Below are 15,014 nucleotides of genomic sequence, written 5' to 3'. Positions count from 1 at the left end.
GATCCTATCTTCAGCCCTTCTCTCTCCTATCCCCCTCTGTTTCTCTCTCCTATCATATCCTTCTCTCTGCCTTTTCTCCACCTCCCACTGAGTGACCTCTGACTCTGAGAGTGTATGGTACTTAGTAAACAACTGACAAATATAAGAACATTCTGTGGCTCAGGTACCTAAAGCTAATTGTTGGTATGTTTTCAGGAGCTGTCGAGCTGCGGCTGGAACAAGAAGGAGAAGCACAGCTCAGCGCCAAATGTTGTGGCCTTCACTCGCAGGTTCAACCAGGTGAGACACGCACTCCCTTTGCACTCATGTGTCTTCATTCTCACCCAGAAGGAGAGAGAGAAGACAGTTCCTCTTGCAATGTTTGAGATTTACGAGCCTCTTGGCCATCGAGGTATGGAGAGTTTACAGCTCTTCTTTCCATCATGTACCCTTCTCTCATCCTCCTGGTACCAAATCATCGCCCCAAGGTCTCTGAGTTGTTGTTTTTTTAATTTATTATTATAAACTTTGTCGATGAACCTCTCTTTCCTTATAACCTCCACCTCTCCTCCCTGCTCATCTTGCATATCACAAATAGTACCCACTTGAAATAGGAATTTTCATTCATGATGTTATTAATGTACTTTTGCATGTTGTTGCACCATTTCCATGTAGTATGCAGAGGTGTGTGTGTGTGTGTGTGTGTGTGTGTGTGTGTGTGTGTGTGGCAGTTCCCTGGGAAATCAGCAACAGGAACTTGCGGCTATTAATGTAATGGGTAACTATGCCCTTTATTCTCCTTACAGTGTTTTTGCCAGTCTTCTTTAAAACCCATTTAGTGTCTTCCAGTATAAATATGAGATGATTTATCAAGAATGTGCTGCTGTGGAAAGTTCTCCATGTATAGCAGATCCTAAACAGTGATTCAAGATGTTAGCTATGCACATTTCAGCTGCTGAGAACCAAGGAAAATGGGCTTTTTGGATAATGGGACTTGGACTGGGTGTGCAGATATGCTGAGGAGCTCTCTGGGACGCAGCTGAAACCATATTCCTCTTCCTTCAGTCGCTGTTTTGCTGGCATTATATTCTGTAGCAGCGGAGCAGAAGGAAACTGGCAGGCCTATTTAGCAGGCGCCAAAGACGGAATAAATCAGAACCCATTATGATCAGTGCACAGTAATCTCTTATGTTTGATAGACAGAGACAAACCAGCATCTTGCATAGGTAGGGAAAAAAGCACATATTCTTGTTCAGAAGTCATAAGAATAATAAGGCATTTGTGGCTGTGATAACCAAATGAGAATAATCAACATTTTCATCAGAAGGGAAGACTGAAGTAAATGGTCTTATACTTGTGTAGCGCTTTACAGCACACTTAAAGCGCTTTCACACTATTTGGCCATTCACCTATTCGCACTCTCAAACGCTCACGCATTCACACACCGGTGTTATCACTGGGGGTTCAGTGTCTTGCTCAAGGACACTTCAACATGTTGACTGGACAAGCCGGAAATTGAACCACTAATCCTCGACCCGCTCTACCTCCTGAGCCACAGCTGTCCCCGGGGGGAAAAAAAAGTACAGCATACTCCAGGAATGAGACCCGTCCATTTCTGTGAAACATTTGTTTACAGTGACAATTTGCATTCAGCCGTTCTATGCCTGTCAGACTGGCTACAGAGTGTAAACAGTTTGACCCCCTGCTCCAATTTTATAAGACATCCACACATGAAATCCACAGCCAGTTTCCTCAGAGCTAATCTAGTGCAGAGTAAATCCAGCATTTTCCAGTGCTTGGCAGGTCAGGCTATTGTGCATGTACCATGAGCAATAACAGTCACCGTCAAACAAAAAAACAGGGGTTAACACGCTAGTTGAAGTAATGAATGACAGGACTGGCAAAGGAATAGAGCTTCCTTTTCACCAGTCGGTACTCCGCTCTCAGCTTCAACACTTTGTTGGTATCAAAGATGTGTCTCAGTGGCAGCCAGCCGTCATCTTTGTTTGCCTTGAAGATCACAAATACTGTAGTTCAAAAGTCGGGGTGACACTCGAGTCAGGGAAGACGCTCCCCACAGACTTCAGCCCGTCTTTGCAGTCTACGTAGACCTGGATGGAGGCACCTCGGAGGCCGCAGGGCTCGTCGGCCGAGGAGCGCACCACGTCCTGCCCGACCCTGGTGGTCACGTGGCAAGGCAGCAGCAGCACCTGTTAGTGGAGGGCAGAAGCCTTGGCAGACACACACCACGCCAATGTGAAAGAACTAGCCGGTTGTTGCTTCACTTCACGCCACCTTTGTCTGTGTTGAAAAAGTGGCACTACAACACACCACACAGACTACAGCCAATGGACAACTAGCATGTTCATTCTGTGCCTGCATGACATAATAAACTCCCCCTACCAGCAGGTGGCATTATCTGTATTCGCCGTTCAGAAAGTGAAAGAGGAGGAGCTAGACTACGGAAATACAAGCTGTAAACAAAGCAGCTCTCGTTCAGTAGAGCTGCTGTTTAAAACGGATTCTAACTGAGACTTTGTCTGATAAGAAGTTGCAAATGGCACTGCTGCCTTGGACTTTTGGTTGTGGTCATGGAGGCAAAAAAACAAGAACAAGCCCCACTAAAAGTGTGAAATCATAGATTCTACAACGACAAGCTGAAGGAGCGTTCTCAAATGGTTCTCTTCTTGTGCATTGATTTGCTAAGCTCAACAGCCAATCAATGATCTGCCTCTCACTGATGAGGTCCGACGCCATATTGGTCAAAGCCGCTGATGGGGTCTTACTAGTGGATAATCACCTTTAGTTGACCAAGTATGTTACACACAAGGAATTTGTTTGTGGTACAGAACCGAGGCAGCCATCTGCAGCGCCAACTCACACCTAGCTCTAACCATCGGGGGCAACTTGGGGGTTCAGTGTCTTGCCCAAGGACACGTGGACTGCAGGCACCAAGAGTCAAACCTCCGGCCCTCCAGTTGGGAGACGACTGCTCTACCCACTGAACCACAGTCGACCTACGATGCACAGTTAACTGTCTAGTTTCACAAGCACACAAATAACTGCATAGAATAACTACATAGCAACAGCCAATACACTTAAAAGGGTACTAATATAAATGTCCCATTACACATGCTACAAATTACAAAGTCATGGCTATTCTGTCAGTTATACAGTCAGAAAACTGACGTGACTAATTGCCCATTGACCTCCCAGACCCAGAGAGGGAGAGAGGGAGGTCTGGGCATCTTTGCTTAGACTGCTGCCCCCGTGACCCGGCCCCGGATAAGCGGAAGAAAATGGATGGATGGATGGATAATTGCCCATTGGGCATCGTCTTTATGTCTAAAGTGCTATCATAAATGCAAAGAAGGGCAGCATCACCAGTTTATTTCAGCTCATTGACCATTATTGGCACATGGCTTCTGGGTCATTCTAAACACAGGGCTGTTGGGTATATAATTCAAACCCTGAACACATGTTAGTAATTCAGGAATCAGGTCCACCATTACCTCAAGTCTGTCAGTCACAGCCCACTCCCCCACCCACCACCACATCTGCTTGTGGTGGGACCTGTAACGCTTCTGCCTTATCTATGTTTGTTGAACCACAGGGGCCTCTTGCTGCATGTGCAAGCCTTGATATGCTCACAAACACAGCCCATTAAAGCTGTGCTTTAGGGGCGTAATATGACATCTGTAAAGACAGGGCCCTGCCTGCACAGCCTCTATTCCTAAACCATCAAGTAGTCTCACACACTTGTGTATCCAGTGAAAGCTGAGGCAGACTAAGACATGTGCTCTGTAATGAACCCCAGTTGTGCAGTGAATTTCAGAGACATACTTTGTTCAGGTTGACCTCAGATACAAAATGAGAAGCTGCAGCATGTTTTTGCTTCCAGATTGAAATCGCATTTTACAGTCAATGGAAACTCCAGTCTGCTGTACGCTGGAAATGCAAGATGGATGAGACAAGGTGAAACTTTATCTTGAGAGTCAGGGCTGCTTCTTCACGTGAGGTTACTGTCTGAAGGCATGAGATGCAAATAAAATTTGGAAGCCAGTAAAGTCAGGGTTCACCATCTATGTGTATTTTGTTCATTTTCTTCACTCCATCTTCTTGACAGACTCTCTGTGTGAAATGGTGAAAATTAAACCCACATGGCTTTGTTTCCTGGATATACAGTATGTGCATAGATTCAGTGTAGTGTGATGTATGTTTAGCATGTGTTTGTAAGGGAAGACAGGATGAGAGCACGTGAGTAGCTGGATGAATTTCAATCTTCACGTCTCAGCTGCTCACCTCTTCCTAGAAACAAAAACTGTTTCCAGGAAGAAATAGGCAAAGCCAGGTGTAGGTTCAAATCTGTGCACATTGCAAATGAAGCTGGAGAAGCACACACAAAAGAGGCACACCTAGTGGTCTGTGGCTTAAATGGAAGAATGTTGACCGCATCAGCACAAGTCAATTAATCAAACGCCTACTCGCATCTAATGGGAGAGACGAATGGGCAAAAGAAGGAGCGGAGGTGGTCAGTCAGCCTGTATTATTAGAACACAATGTACAGACCGCTGTGGGCTTTCAAAGCACTTGGAGCCCTGCAGAGTTGAAGCCGACATCATTCCCATTACCGCCTGTCTTCCCTCACTCGTCTCCCTCTTTCCATTCTGTTTCTCTTCCTGGAGCTTAAACACAGATTGATTCATTTCTCCATGTTTGTACGTGTAATTAGAACTTTGGCTTACCAGCATTCTCCCTAAAGAGAATTTCTTACATCACACTCAGTCTGGCCAAATAATCTGAACACACACGCACACCCCTCCTTTTTCATATTAGCACTATGGTGTATATCTGTTGTGTAATCATTTGGAATGTGTTGGATTTTCCTCTGAAGGTCTTTTTTTCTTCAAGAGCTAATTTCTAATAGATTCTAATGGAGAGTTCCAATTAGCATTCTGCCCTGTGCTCTGCTTGATGCTGGTTTCAGTCCAGACTCGACTCAGTCTGAAGATATAGCAAGGCACGGCTGTTTTTCCTTTCAACATCCCTGAAATCCTCATTGTACTTTTAATTATGAAACATCATCGACTGAACATTTGTTTCATCAGTTCTGCTGTGTCCCGGCTCTGTTTTTGGCGTGTAATCTGTGTGTGTGTGTGTGTGTGTGTGTATGTATTTTATCTAGACGAGTTTCTGGGTGGTAAGAGAAATCCTCCATGCACAGACGTTGAAGATCAGAGCCGAGGTGCTGAGTCATTACATTCGTACTGCCAAGGTACACACGTCCACACACAATATGACATTATTGTTCTATCCTTATGAGTGTTTGCAGTGTAACCTCTGTTTTATTTGTGCTCTGTGTACTTTGACTTCTCACAGAAACTGTGTGACATGAACAACCTCCATGCAGTCATCGCTGTGGTGTCAGGATTACAAAGCGCTCCCATCTTCAGGCTTACCAAAACATGGGCGGTGAGTGTGTTTATCCTACTTTGAAGGCAAGTCTGGTTTATTAGTAGAGCGGTGTCAATAAATGGGAACGTCAAGCTGATCTGTTCCAAACCATCGGGCAGATAAACAAAGGCTAATAAAAATTAAGACATTGGTGAGGTGACAAGATGAATGGTAGAGTTCAGGAAAAGCTACGTCAGGATGATTTAGAACATTCAGAAAATCATAAATTCACTGGGATGTCCTGCATTTGTCACAACCCTCAAAGTTGTTATGCCAGCAGTTCAGGTGATCAGGTTTCGTGGAGGAGTAGACTTTGCATCTGTAGTAGAGATGCACTGATCAATCGGCAGAGATGGGAAATGGCTGGTTTTTGGCATGATCGGCCTTGACTGGCCCATCACTCCAAGTTTTCCAATTTTGTGCCAATCACATTTAGAGGCACGACAGTCCACGTAGTGGCACAGACCAAAAGCGTAGTCTGTGCAATGTGTAGCATCTTGTGTGCACCTCGAGTGAGGCTTGCGCTTGTGTCTGCACCAGGCACATTTTCAGGTGCTTGATGTGCATTCAACACAAAAACACCTTGGAGAAGAGCAACTACTATGTCTGTTGCTATATTTTACATAGATAGCTGCAAAACAGAACAAGTAAAAAAATGTATAAAACTATAGTAATCTAAATGTCTTTTCTCTTGTTATGTCAAAAAGTGATTAGAGTTGAAGCATTCAGGATTAAAAGTGCTAATTTGTAACTGGTAGAGAGTTTGTCCATAGACAGCCAGTTAGGCAGCAGCCAGAACACTGTGTTCGCTCCCTTTGACTCTCTTGTATTGTGAAACTGAAATCTCGCCGTTACTTCCTTTATGTTTCCAATTCTCACTTCTTTCCTCTGTTTTTCCTACTTTTGGCTATAGTACTTTGGTGTGTGTGTGTGTGTGTTTCACACTTTTCTGTGTGAAAGATGGTTCAATTTAAGTCACTTAAATGGATAACTCTTTTTCATCATTTTCCTCCTAGCTCTTTCAACTGTTTACTTAGGGATCATGGTCTCTTTATCTTTGCCCTTCTTTTCTGTCCCTCTGTACCTCACAGCTACTGAGCCGGAAGGACAAGGCAATGTTTGATAGGCTCGACTACTTGATGTCCAAAGAAGACAACTATAAACGTCTGAGAGACTATATAAGCAGCCAGAGCATGGTCTCGTGTATACCATACCTAGGTAACAAACACAGACACACACTTACATACCACTACAAGGTCTGATCTTTGAAGGACACATTCATGTTCCTCACTATCAGCTTCTTATCTTTATGGGCTAAAGGTTAAACTGAGGCCAAGCGTCTGGGTTTAATAAAGAAACAGTCTCTGTCTGTATGTCTGGCATAAAAATGTGGGGTTTTTTTTTGTTTTCCCGTCTCTTTATTTATTTATTTATTTTTTTACTATCTTATGGGTTTTCTAGTGCCAGAGTCACATTTATCATCTGTTGATCCTCTGCTGTTATTGTCCTGTTCTGTTTTCCTTCCTGGAAGAAAGTGAACATATGCTCTGTTTTGAAACATTTCAAAGTTCCTTTTAGCTGGAACAAAGACATCAATCTTTTTCTTTTCTTACTATATTTATACCCCACTCTTTCTTTGATTTCGTTATGTGACATCACACAGGAATCCCATGTGATCTGTGCATAAAACGCTCCCATGTTTGTGGTTTTATCGCTGTACTGTTTGCTCTTGTTTTGACTTGATGATGACTGGATGACTTTGATGCTCTTTACTGCCGTGATCTTTTTTCTTACCGTTGGGCTCATATCAGAGCTACTGCTGCACAAACACAGACAGTCAAGCATGTACAAACAAACACAGGCACGAGCAGAAACACAGAGAGCTCAAGAGTCTGTTTGTCCTTGAAGAAAATTTCATTCACCCATTTTCCCCATCGTGCTCCATCACGGAAATGTGGATGTAATAATAGACCATGAGCCAAATGCAATGCTAGTGCTGTAAAAGATGACACATTTGTGTGTGTGTGTGTGTGTGTGTGTGTGTGTGAATAGAGAGGAAAGACTTTATTTGGTTTTTTAATGGTGTGTGACTAGTGGTCTTTGTTAGGGTTTCTTTGTATTATGAGTCTGTATGTGTGAGTGGGATGGTGTTTTCTTACAGTTTGAACTTGTCAGTATTGCGTGTGGATATGTGCTATGTGACCAGCTGGCTGTCCTTGGGTCTGGAATGAGCCAAGTTGGCACACAGGAGAGTAGTTGACACTGGCTTGTTATTGGATGCTCCCGCCTGTATATAATTCCACCAGCTTCCTTTTAGATAAAGTGGGAATGAATGAGCAGGAGCCCGAGAGCCACAGTGCCTGTTGCAGAGAGTGTGTGCAATTGGCAATATGAGGTTCTCTTGATGTGTATGTGCATATTCTCACATCTATGGCCACTTAACAAAGCACCTCTTGAAGCTTAAATTATAGTCCCAACCTATAGCAGAGGCCTAAAGTTATCATGCGTGTTTTTCTATGTGCATTTTAAACACACTTTAAAATGTTTCCTCAACTCATTATCCTTTGACCTTGCCTACACCAACCACGTAGCGAAAGCAGCACAACAGCAGTATCTGCACTCCACCTCTGTGTGCACTGAATTAGTTCAGCCACATGCTGCTGTGAACTGGTTGACAGTGCTTACAAATCAAGTGTAAATGACAAAAAAAGTGATTTTGGGTCACAGTTACAGTGCCTTGCGAAAGTATTCGGCCCCCTTGAACTTTGCGACCTTTTGCCACATTTCAGGCTTCAAACATAAAGATATAAAACTGTAATTTTTTGTGAAGAATCAACAACAAGTGGGACACAATCATGAAGTGGAACGAAATTTATTGGATATGTCAAACTTTTTTAACAAATAAAAAAACTGAAAAATTGGGCGTGCAAAATTATTCAACCCCCTTAAGTTAATACGTTGTAGCGCCACCTTTTGCTGCGATTACAGCTGTAAGTCACTTGGGGTATGTCTCTATCAGTTTTGCACATCGAGAGACTGAAATTTTTGCCCATGCCTGAGAATCTGTGGAAAGAACTGAAAACTGCTGTTCACAAATGCTCTCCATCCAACCTCACTGAGCTCGAGCTGTTTTGCAAGGAGGCATGGGCAAAAATTTCAGTCTCTCGATGTGCAAAACTGATAGAGACATACCCCAAGCGACTTACAGCTGTAATCGCAGCAAAAGGTGGCGCTACAAAGTATTAACTTAAGGGGGCTGAATAATTTTGCACGCCCAATTTTTCAGTTTTTTATTTGTTAAAAAAGTTTGAAATATCCAATAAATTTCATTCCACTTCATGATTGTGTCCCACTTGTTTTTGATTCTTCACAAAAAATTACAGTTTTATATCTTTATGTTTGAAGCCTGAAATGTGGCAAAAGGTCGCAAAGTTCAAGGGGGCCGAATACTTTTGCAAGGCACTGTATATTTCTGTTGCACAAGCCCAAGCCCCCCCCAACACCCTCTGTCATCGTGTGTCTCGATTTTGGGGAACCTTCTCCATTTAAAAGTATTAGCTTTTAAGAGTTCCTGTTTGTAATATATAAAATAAAATCCTGTCTGTATTACAAACCACTGTGCTATGTTTTGATATCTAGTAAACACTTGTGTGTTCCTCCCACTGGACTTTCTGGATTGTGTAACACAGCCCATTGCGTTGTTTTAATGGAGGGCAAATGTTTATGCGAGTTTAGCGTAGTGCATAAGGTTTCTGTGAGGACTTGTTAATGTATGATCGTCCCTGTTTAATTTTATTGTACAAGCCCCAACTCCAATGAAGTTGGGGCATCGTGTAAATCGTAAATAAAAACAGAACATTGACTTGCAAATCCTATTTGACCCATATTTAATTGAATACACCTTAAAGACAAGATATTTAATGTTCAAACTGATCAACTTTGTTTTTTGCAAATATTCACTCATTTTGAATTTGATGCCTGCAACACATTCCAAAAGAGCTGGGACAGGGGCAACAAAAGACTGGAAAAGTTGAGGAATACTCAAAAAACACCTGTTTGGAACATTCCACAGGTGAACAAGTTTATTGGAAACAGGTGAGCATCATGATTGGGTATAAAAGGAGCATCCCAAAAGGCTCAGACATTCACAAGCAAGGATGGGGTGTGGTTCACCACTTTGTGAACAACTGCAGCAACAAATAGTCCAACAGTTTAAGAACAACATTTCTCAACATACAATTGTAAGGCATTTAGGTATTTCATCATTTACTGTGCTTTTACTGTTGCAGCCCCTAAATTGTGGAATAGTCTACCTTTTAATGTTAGGTCAGCTACTGACCTCAGTACTTTTAAATCATTGCTTAAAACACATTTATTTGGCTTGGCATTTAATACACAGGTAGGGCCTGATGCATTCCTTTTAATTCCTTTTAATTTTAATTTAATTTATTGAATGTACGTTAACTGTGTCCGTGTTATTGTGCTGTTTTATTTTTATTTGTACTGGTCTTATTTACTCTATTTTAGTCATTTATTGTGATTTTATTCTGCCATGTAAAGTATTTTGGTCAGCTTGATGTTGCTATATATATAAATTTGATTTTGATCTACAGTTTATAATATCATCAAAAGATTCAGAGAATCCAGAGAAATCTCTGCACATAAGCAACAAGGCCATAAACCTACACTGAATGCCCGTGACCTTCGACTCCTCAGGCGGCACTGCATTAAAAACAGACATCATTCTGTAAAGGACATTACCATGTGAGCTCAGGAACACTTCAGAAAGCCATTGTCAGTAAACACAGTTCATCGCAACATCTACAAGTACAAATTAAAACTCTACCATGCAAAGTGAAAGCCATACATCAACAATACCCAGAAACACCACCGACTTCTCTGGGCCTGAGTCCAGATTGTTATCAGCACAAAGTTCAAAAGCCAGCATCTGTGATGGTATGGGGGTGTGTTAGTGCCCATGGGTAACTTGCACATCTGTGAAGGCACCATTACTGCTGAAAAGTACATCCAGGTTTTGGAGCCAAATATGCTGCCACCCAAGTGACGTCTTTTTACTCATTTCAACAGGACACTGCCAAGCCGCATTCTGCATGTGTTACAACAGCGTGGCTTCATAGTAAAAGAGTGCAGGTCCTAGACTGGCCTGCCTGCAGTCCAGACCTGTCTCCCATTGAAAATGTGTGGCACATTATGAAGCACAAAATACAATGATGCATACCCCAGACTGTTGAGCAACTGAAGTCACATATCAAGCAAGAATGGGAAAGAATTCCACCTACAAAACTTCAACAATTAGTGTCCTCAGTTCCCAAATGCTTATTAAGTGTTTTTTCAAAGGAAAGGTGATGTAACACGCTGGTAAAACTACCCCTGTCCCAGCTCTTTTGGAACGTGTTGCAGGCATCAAATTCAAAATGAGTGAATATTTGCAAAAAACAATAAACTTTATCAGTTTGAACATTAAATATCTTGTCTTTGTGGTGTATTCAATTAGTCACTTTTGGCTTTTTCCCATTTAGGGGTTGTCACAGCTAATCGTCACACTGACGACTCGCATGTTGATATTTGGCACGTGTTTTACGCCGGATACCCTTCCTGACACAACCCTGATTCGAACCCCGGGTGCCGCGGCGAGAGCACTGCACCTTAACCACTGCACCTTAACCACTAGCCCACCAGGGACGGCTAGTGTATTCAATTAAATATGGGTCAAAAAGAATTTGCAAGTCATTTTATTCTGTTTTTCTTTATGTTTTACACAATGTCCCAACTTCATTGGAACTGGGGTTTGTACTTATTAATGGGATTCTGTGGTAGCCATTTGCTTTTTGGTCTCTGTCAGTGGAGAAAGACAATAGAGGACAAGAATCCGGCACAAGGGCCCTTTCTTCTTCTGCAGTTTTTTAAAATTGCCAACAGCACTGCGATGACTAACCAGCTAACATCTATTTCTCTTTTGGTTGCTGTAGGAGCTTGTACAGCCAGGCAAGGCCTGAACACTTGGACTGCATGGATACACAGTATTTGAGATGTCTGACAGCAAAGCTACCTGCCAGTTTTGCTGGCTAACTCTGTGTGACTGTCAGCTAAAATGTATTGACTTTGTGTGTGTGCATAGCTTCTCCTCCCTGCAGTGTTTGCATCCGATGGGTCCCATTTGTTTTGACATACAGCTCCTCAGAAGGAGAGCTCCAGAGGGGAGCCATAATTTTAAGGTATATATGTTTGTACAGTTTTAGGGAAAGCAACTCTCAGTTGGAAAGAATGTGCACCTCCTCCTCTTCATCTACCCATCTGTTGTCTTTCATCACCCTGAGGTTCTTTCATTTTAGTCTAAAGGTTTCTGTAGCACCATCATTTAATATCCTCCGTGTTATCTGTTTCTGTCCTTATTCATATACTTGAGTCTGGTTCTGTGAAGCTAGTTTTTTTTCTTCTTCCATCCATATCTTTCTTTGATCTCCTTTGCTGTAGCTTTCAGCCTTTCAGCACAAGAATAATGTAATTTTGAGCGTAGTCATTCACCATGGTTGCAGGCCATTTTTATTCTTCCCACTTTCTTTAATTATTAATTCCCAAAGCCATTCTTCATTGTCTTGACAGCTTGGAATGCACTTAAATCGCACTTAAATCAGATCAAAGAAGTGGTTGAAGTGGTTCATTTCAGATGGTTATATCATTCTTTATACAGATAAAGGCTCAGCTGGGCTGTTATGTAATGTAACATTTCAAGATTTACATTCATGCTTGGATTCATTTTTAATCTCGTCATGGAAGGGATCAGATTTTAAAGAATCATTCATTAAGATGAAAGTGAGTGAAGAGTGACAGATGTTTACAAAAGAGTTAAATTTGATTTGGATGAAAACTGGCAGTGCATGTCACATTGTCCATCTTCAAGTCAAGTAGACATCCACTCTGAATTTGTTGTTTGCTATCTGTGTGTGTCTGTGCTCCTGTTCAAGTGTTGTTAATGCATATATGGGATAAAAATATTAAGTATCATTACAGGGATAGATATAACATGGCCAAGACTATACTTGCTATAAATACACAGATAAATAACAAAAACTGGCAGTGACAACATTAACATTTGGCCTGAGTTAAATCATACCTCTTAAATTAACCTTAACAAATAAAGCCAAAAATATTTACATACCAATGCCAGCTCACCTATGTGCACACTGGATGAGCACATTGTTGCATTTTTTTTGGGGGGGGGGGGTTAAACAGAAACCCCTGAAGTCCAGACAAATCTCTGAAACAGACAGTAGGTTTATCAAGGCTTGTCCTTCTAATCATTGTCAGGTATTCTAAGTGGCAACACAACTTCATATTGCATCATTTTTCATGCTACTAATGTCTCAATACATGCCTCAATAATGGGCAATCCTCCTTTCAATAAGTCACCTTTAGCTGCTCAGAAGAAATCTCTTGTCTTTAGTATATGACCATTTTCCTTTATTACATTCTGAGTTCCAATAAGATTGAGTAAAATAGGGTGTGTGAGAGTAATTCTGAATGGTCCCAAGGAGCTTGCTGGACCATTTCTGTCCAGACTGGAGGAGAACTGTTACTTAAAGGGAGCAATGGCATCACTCTTCATTTCTGCATTAGTCAAGTTGGGCGCTAGCCACTGCACAGACTGCTGAAGTCATTATCATCTGGCAATAAAGAGTTTCCACTGTCTCTTCCTCCTTTATATTTTACAAGGCACACTTGAATGGTGGCAAGGATTCCTGGTCCTGCCTTCACAGTATTTGTTTATGGGTAGATAAAGATAAGGAGACTTGAGGTGCCTGTGAAAGTCTAAGGTTTCAGTCGATTGGTCGGATCATAAGGCGGACTGACTTGAGGGAGTAGAACCCGCCTCCGTAGTCTGCCCAGAAGATTCCATCCTGAAATTTGCTGCGGTACACTCCTCCACCGTACCATACGCCATTCAGGTTGGTCTGCCCACAAGCATTGTACCACCAGCCACCTTTATGGAAGTGTGCACAGTTGCCTAGTGGACAAGGACACAAAAAACAAGATGTGGTGTACAAGCAAATAAGGAGCTTATTAATATTTTGTCATTACACTGCAGCTAATATAACTGGCATTACAGGACTCGTCTAGCATCCCCCTACCAGAAAATGCATCCTTGTCGCGATCGAGAGTGGTGAACTGTTTGCCATTGTGGCTGCTGAAGGAGTCCCCAGCATTGCCCTGGTAAGTGCCCAGCCTCAGCCGGTAACCCTCGCTTTCTGACTCCAGGCGGAAGCTGCTGTACTCGGCGTACACCTTCTTCCCTGTCCAGTCCTCTAGCTCAATCATCAACTTATAGTCACCCTGTTTCCCCAGGTTGTAGATATTGTCCAGCCCAAGCCAATGTTCACCATCTATGTTACCAAAGCCTTTCTGTAGAGGGACAAGCACAACAGTATGAATGTTATTTTCAGTTTTATATGTCATCGCAATGTATCACAGACTGACAAAGTTCAGAGTTAAATGACACTGTGGGCTAACGTAAGAGAATAGATTTTTTTTTTTTTTTTTTTTTTTTTTTATTTCTGCACTCAAGTGAAGTCTTGTCCAAAAACCCAAAGAGAAAGATGACCGAGACACTCAGCTGAGTGTAACGGAGTCTGGTGCTTCTGGTACTGTACCAAGTAAAATGAAATCTGATCCTGCTTCCCAGTGACACGATAATGTGTTAAGGTTGTGATCTGTGGTTTCTCACTTGAGAAGAATTAGTTGAATGGCAGGGGCAGTGGTGATTTGGCTACTGGTGGATGGATTGTCAAATTGAGCAAATACAGAGCTACAGGGACACGTTGCTGTGGCTGATCCAAGCAGCATGCAAGTACGGATTTCTAGATCAGATTTTTGTTTGACTGAAGGGAAATCTTTTTTGCTTGTCTCCCTTTTTTTTTTTTAATACAGTGCCTTGCGAAAGTATTCGGCCCCCTTGAACTTTGCGACCTTTTGCCACATTTCAGGCTTCAAACATAAAGATATAAAACTGTAATTTTTTGTGAAGAATCAACAACAAGTGGGACACAATCATGAAGTGGAACAAAATTTATTGGATATTTCAAACTTTTCTAACAAATAAAAAACTGAAAAATTGGCCGTGCAAAATTATTCAGCCCCCTTAAGTTAATACTTTGTAGCGCCACCTTTTGCTGCGATTACAGCTGTAAGTCACTTGGGGTATGTCTCTATCAGTTTTGCACATCAAGAGACTGAAATTTTTGCCCATTCCGCCTTGCAAAACAGCTCGAGCTCAGTGAGGTTGGATAGAGAGCGTTTGTGAACAGCAGTTTTCAGTTCTTTCCACAGATTCTCGATTGGATTCAGGTCTGGACTTTGACTTGGCCATTCTAACACCTGGATATGTTTATTTGTGAACCATTCCATTGTAGATTTTGCTTTATGTTTTGGATCATTGCCTTGTTGGAAGACAAATCTCCGTCCCAGTCTCAGGTCTTTTGCAGACTCCATCAGGTTTCCATCCAGAATGGTCCTGTATTTGGCTCCATCCATCTTCCCATCAATTTGAACCATCTTCCCTGTCC

The 15,014-nt window shown here is 42.1% G+C and overlaps 2 protein-coding genes across 11 annotated transcripts in view; one reads left to right on the top strand and one right to left on the bottom strand.

The window, feature by feature from the left end:
• Positions 1-15,014, top strand: part of ralgps2 (Ral GEF with PH domain and SH3 binding motif 2) — a 79,354-nt gene that overhangs the window by 35,772 nt on the left and 28,568 nt on the right. For all 9 annotated transcript variants that reach the window (XM_020625318.1, XM_020625319.1, XM_020625313.1 and 6 more), the window contains 4 exons: positions 196-279; positions 5,165-5,254; positions 5,359-5,451; positions 6,525-6,651. In XM_020625318.1, the coding sequence (XP_020480974.1) occupies positions 196-279; positions 5,165-5,254; positions 5,359-5,451; positions 6,525-6,651 (394 nt within the window). The remainder of the gene's footprint in view (positions 1-195; positions 280-5,164; positions 5,255-5,358; positions 5,452-6,524; positions 6,652-15,014) is intronic.
• angptl1a (angiopoietin-like 1a) overlaps positions 11,733-15,014 on the bottom strand; it is a 20,500-nt gene continuing 17,218 nt past the window's right edge. For both annotated transcript variants that reach the window (XM_020625322.1, XM_020625323.1), the window contains exons 5-6: positions 13,584-13,854; positions 11,733-13,459 (exon numbers count right to left, since the gene is read on the bottom strand). In XM_020625322.1, coding sequence (XP_020480978.1) covers positions 13,272-13,459; positions 13,584-13,854 — 459 coding nt within the window. In that variant the 3' untranslated portion in view covers positions 11,733-13,271. The remainder of the gene's footprint in view (positions 13,460-13,583; positions 13,855-15,014) is intronic.

Source organism: Monopterus albus, unplaced genomic scaffold (genome assembly GCF_001952655.1).
Source record: "Monopterus albus unplaced genomic scaffold, M_albus_1.0 scaffold352.1, whole genome shotgun sequence".
In the NCBI taxonomy this organism is placed as follows: domain Eukaryota; kingdom Metazoa; phylum Chordata; class Actinopteri; order Synbranchiformes; family Synbranchidae; genus Monopterus; species Monopterus albus.
Note: the sequence above shows the minus strand (reverse complement) of the source record. Positions and strands in the feature narration are given on the sequence as shown.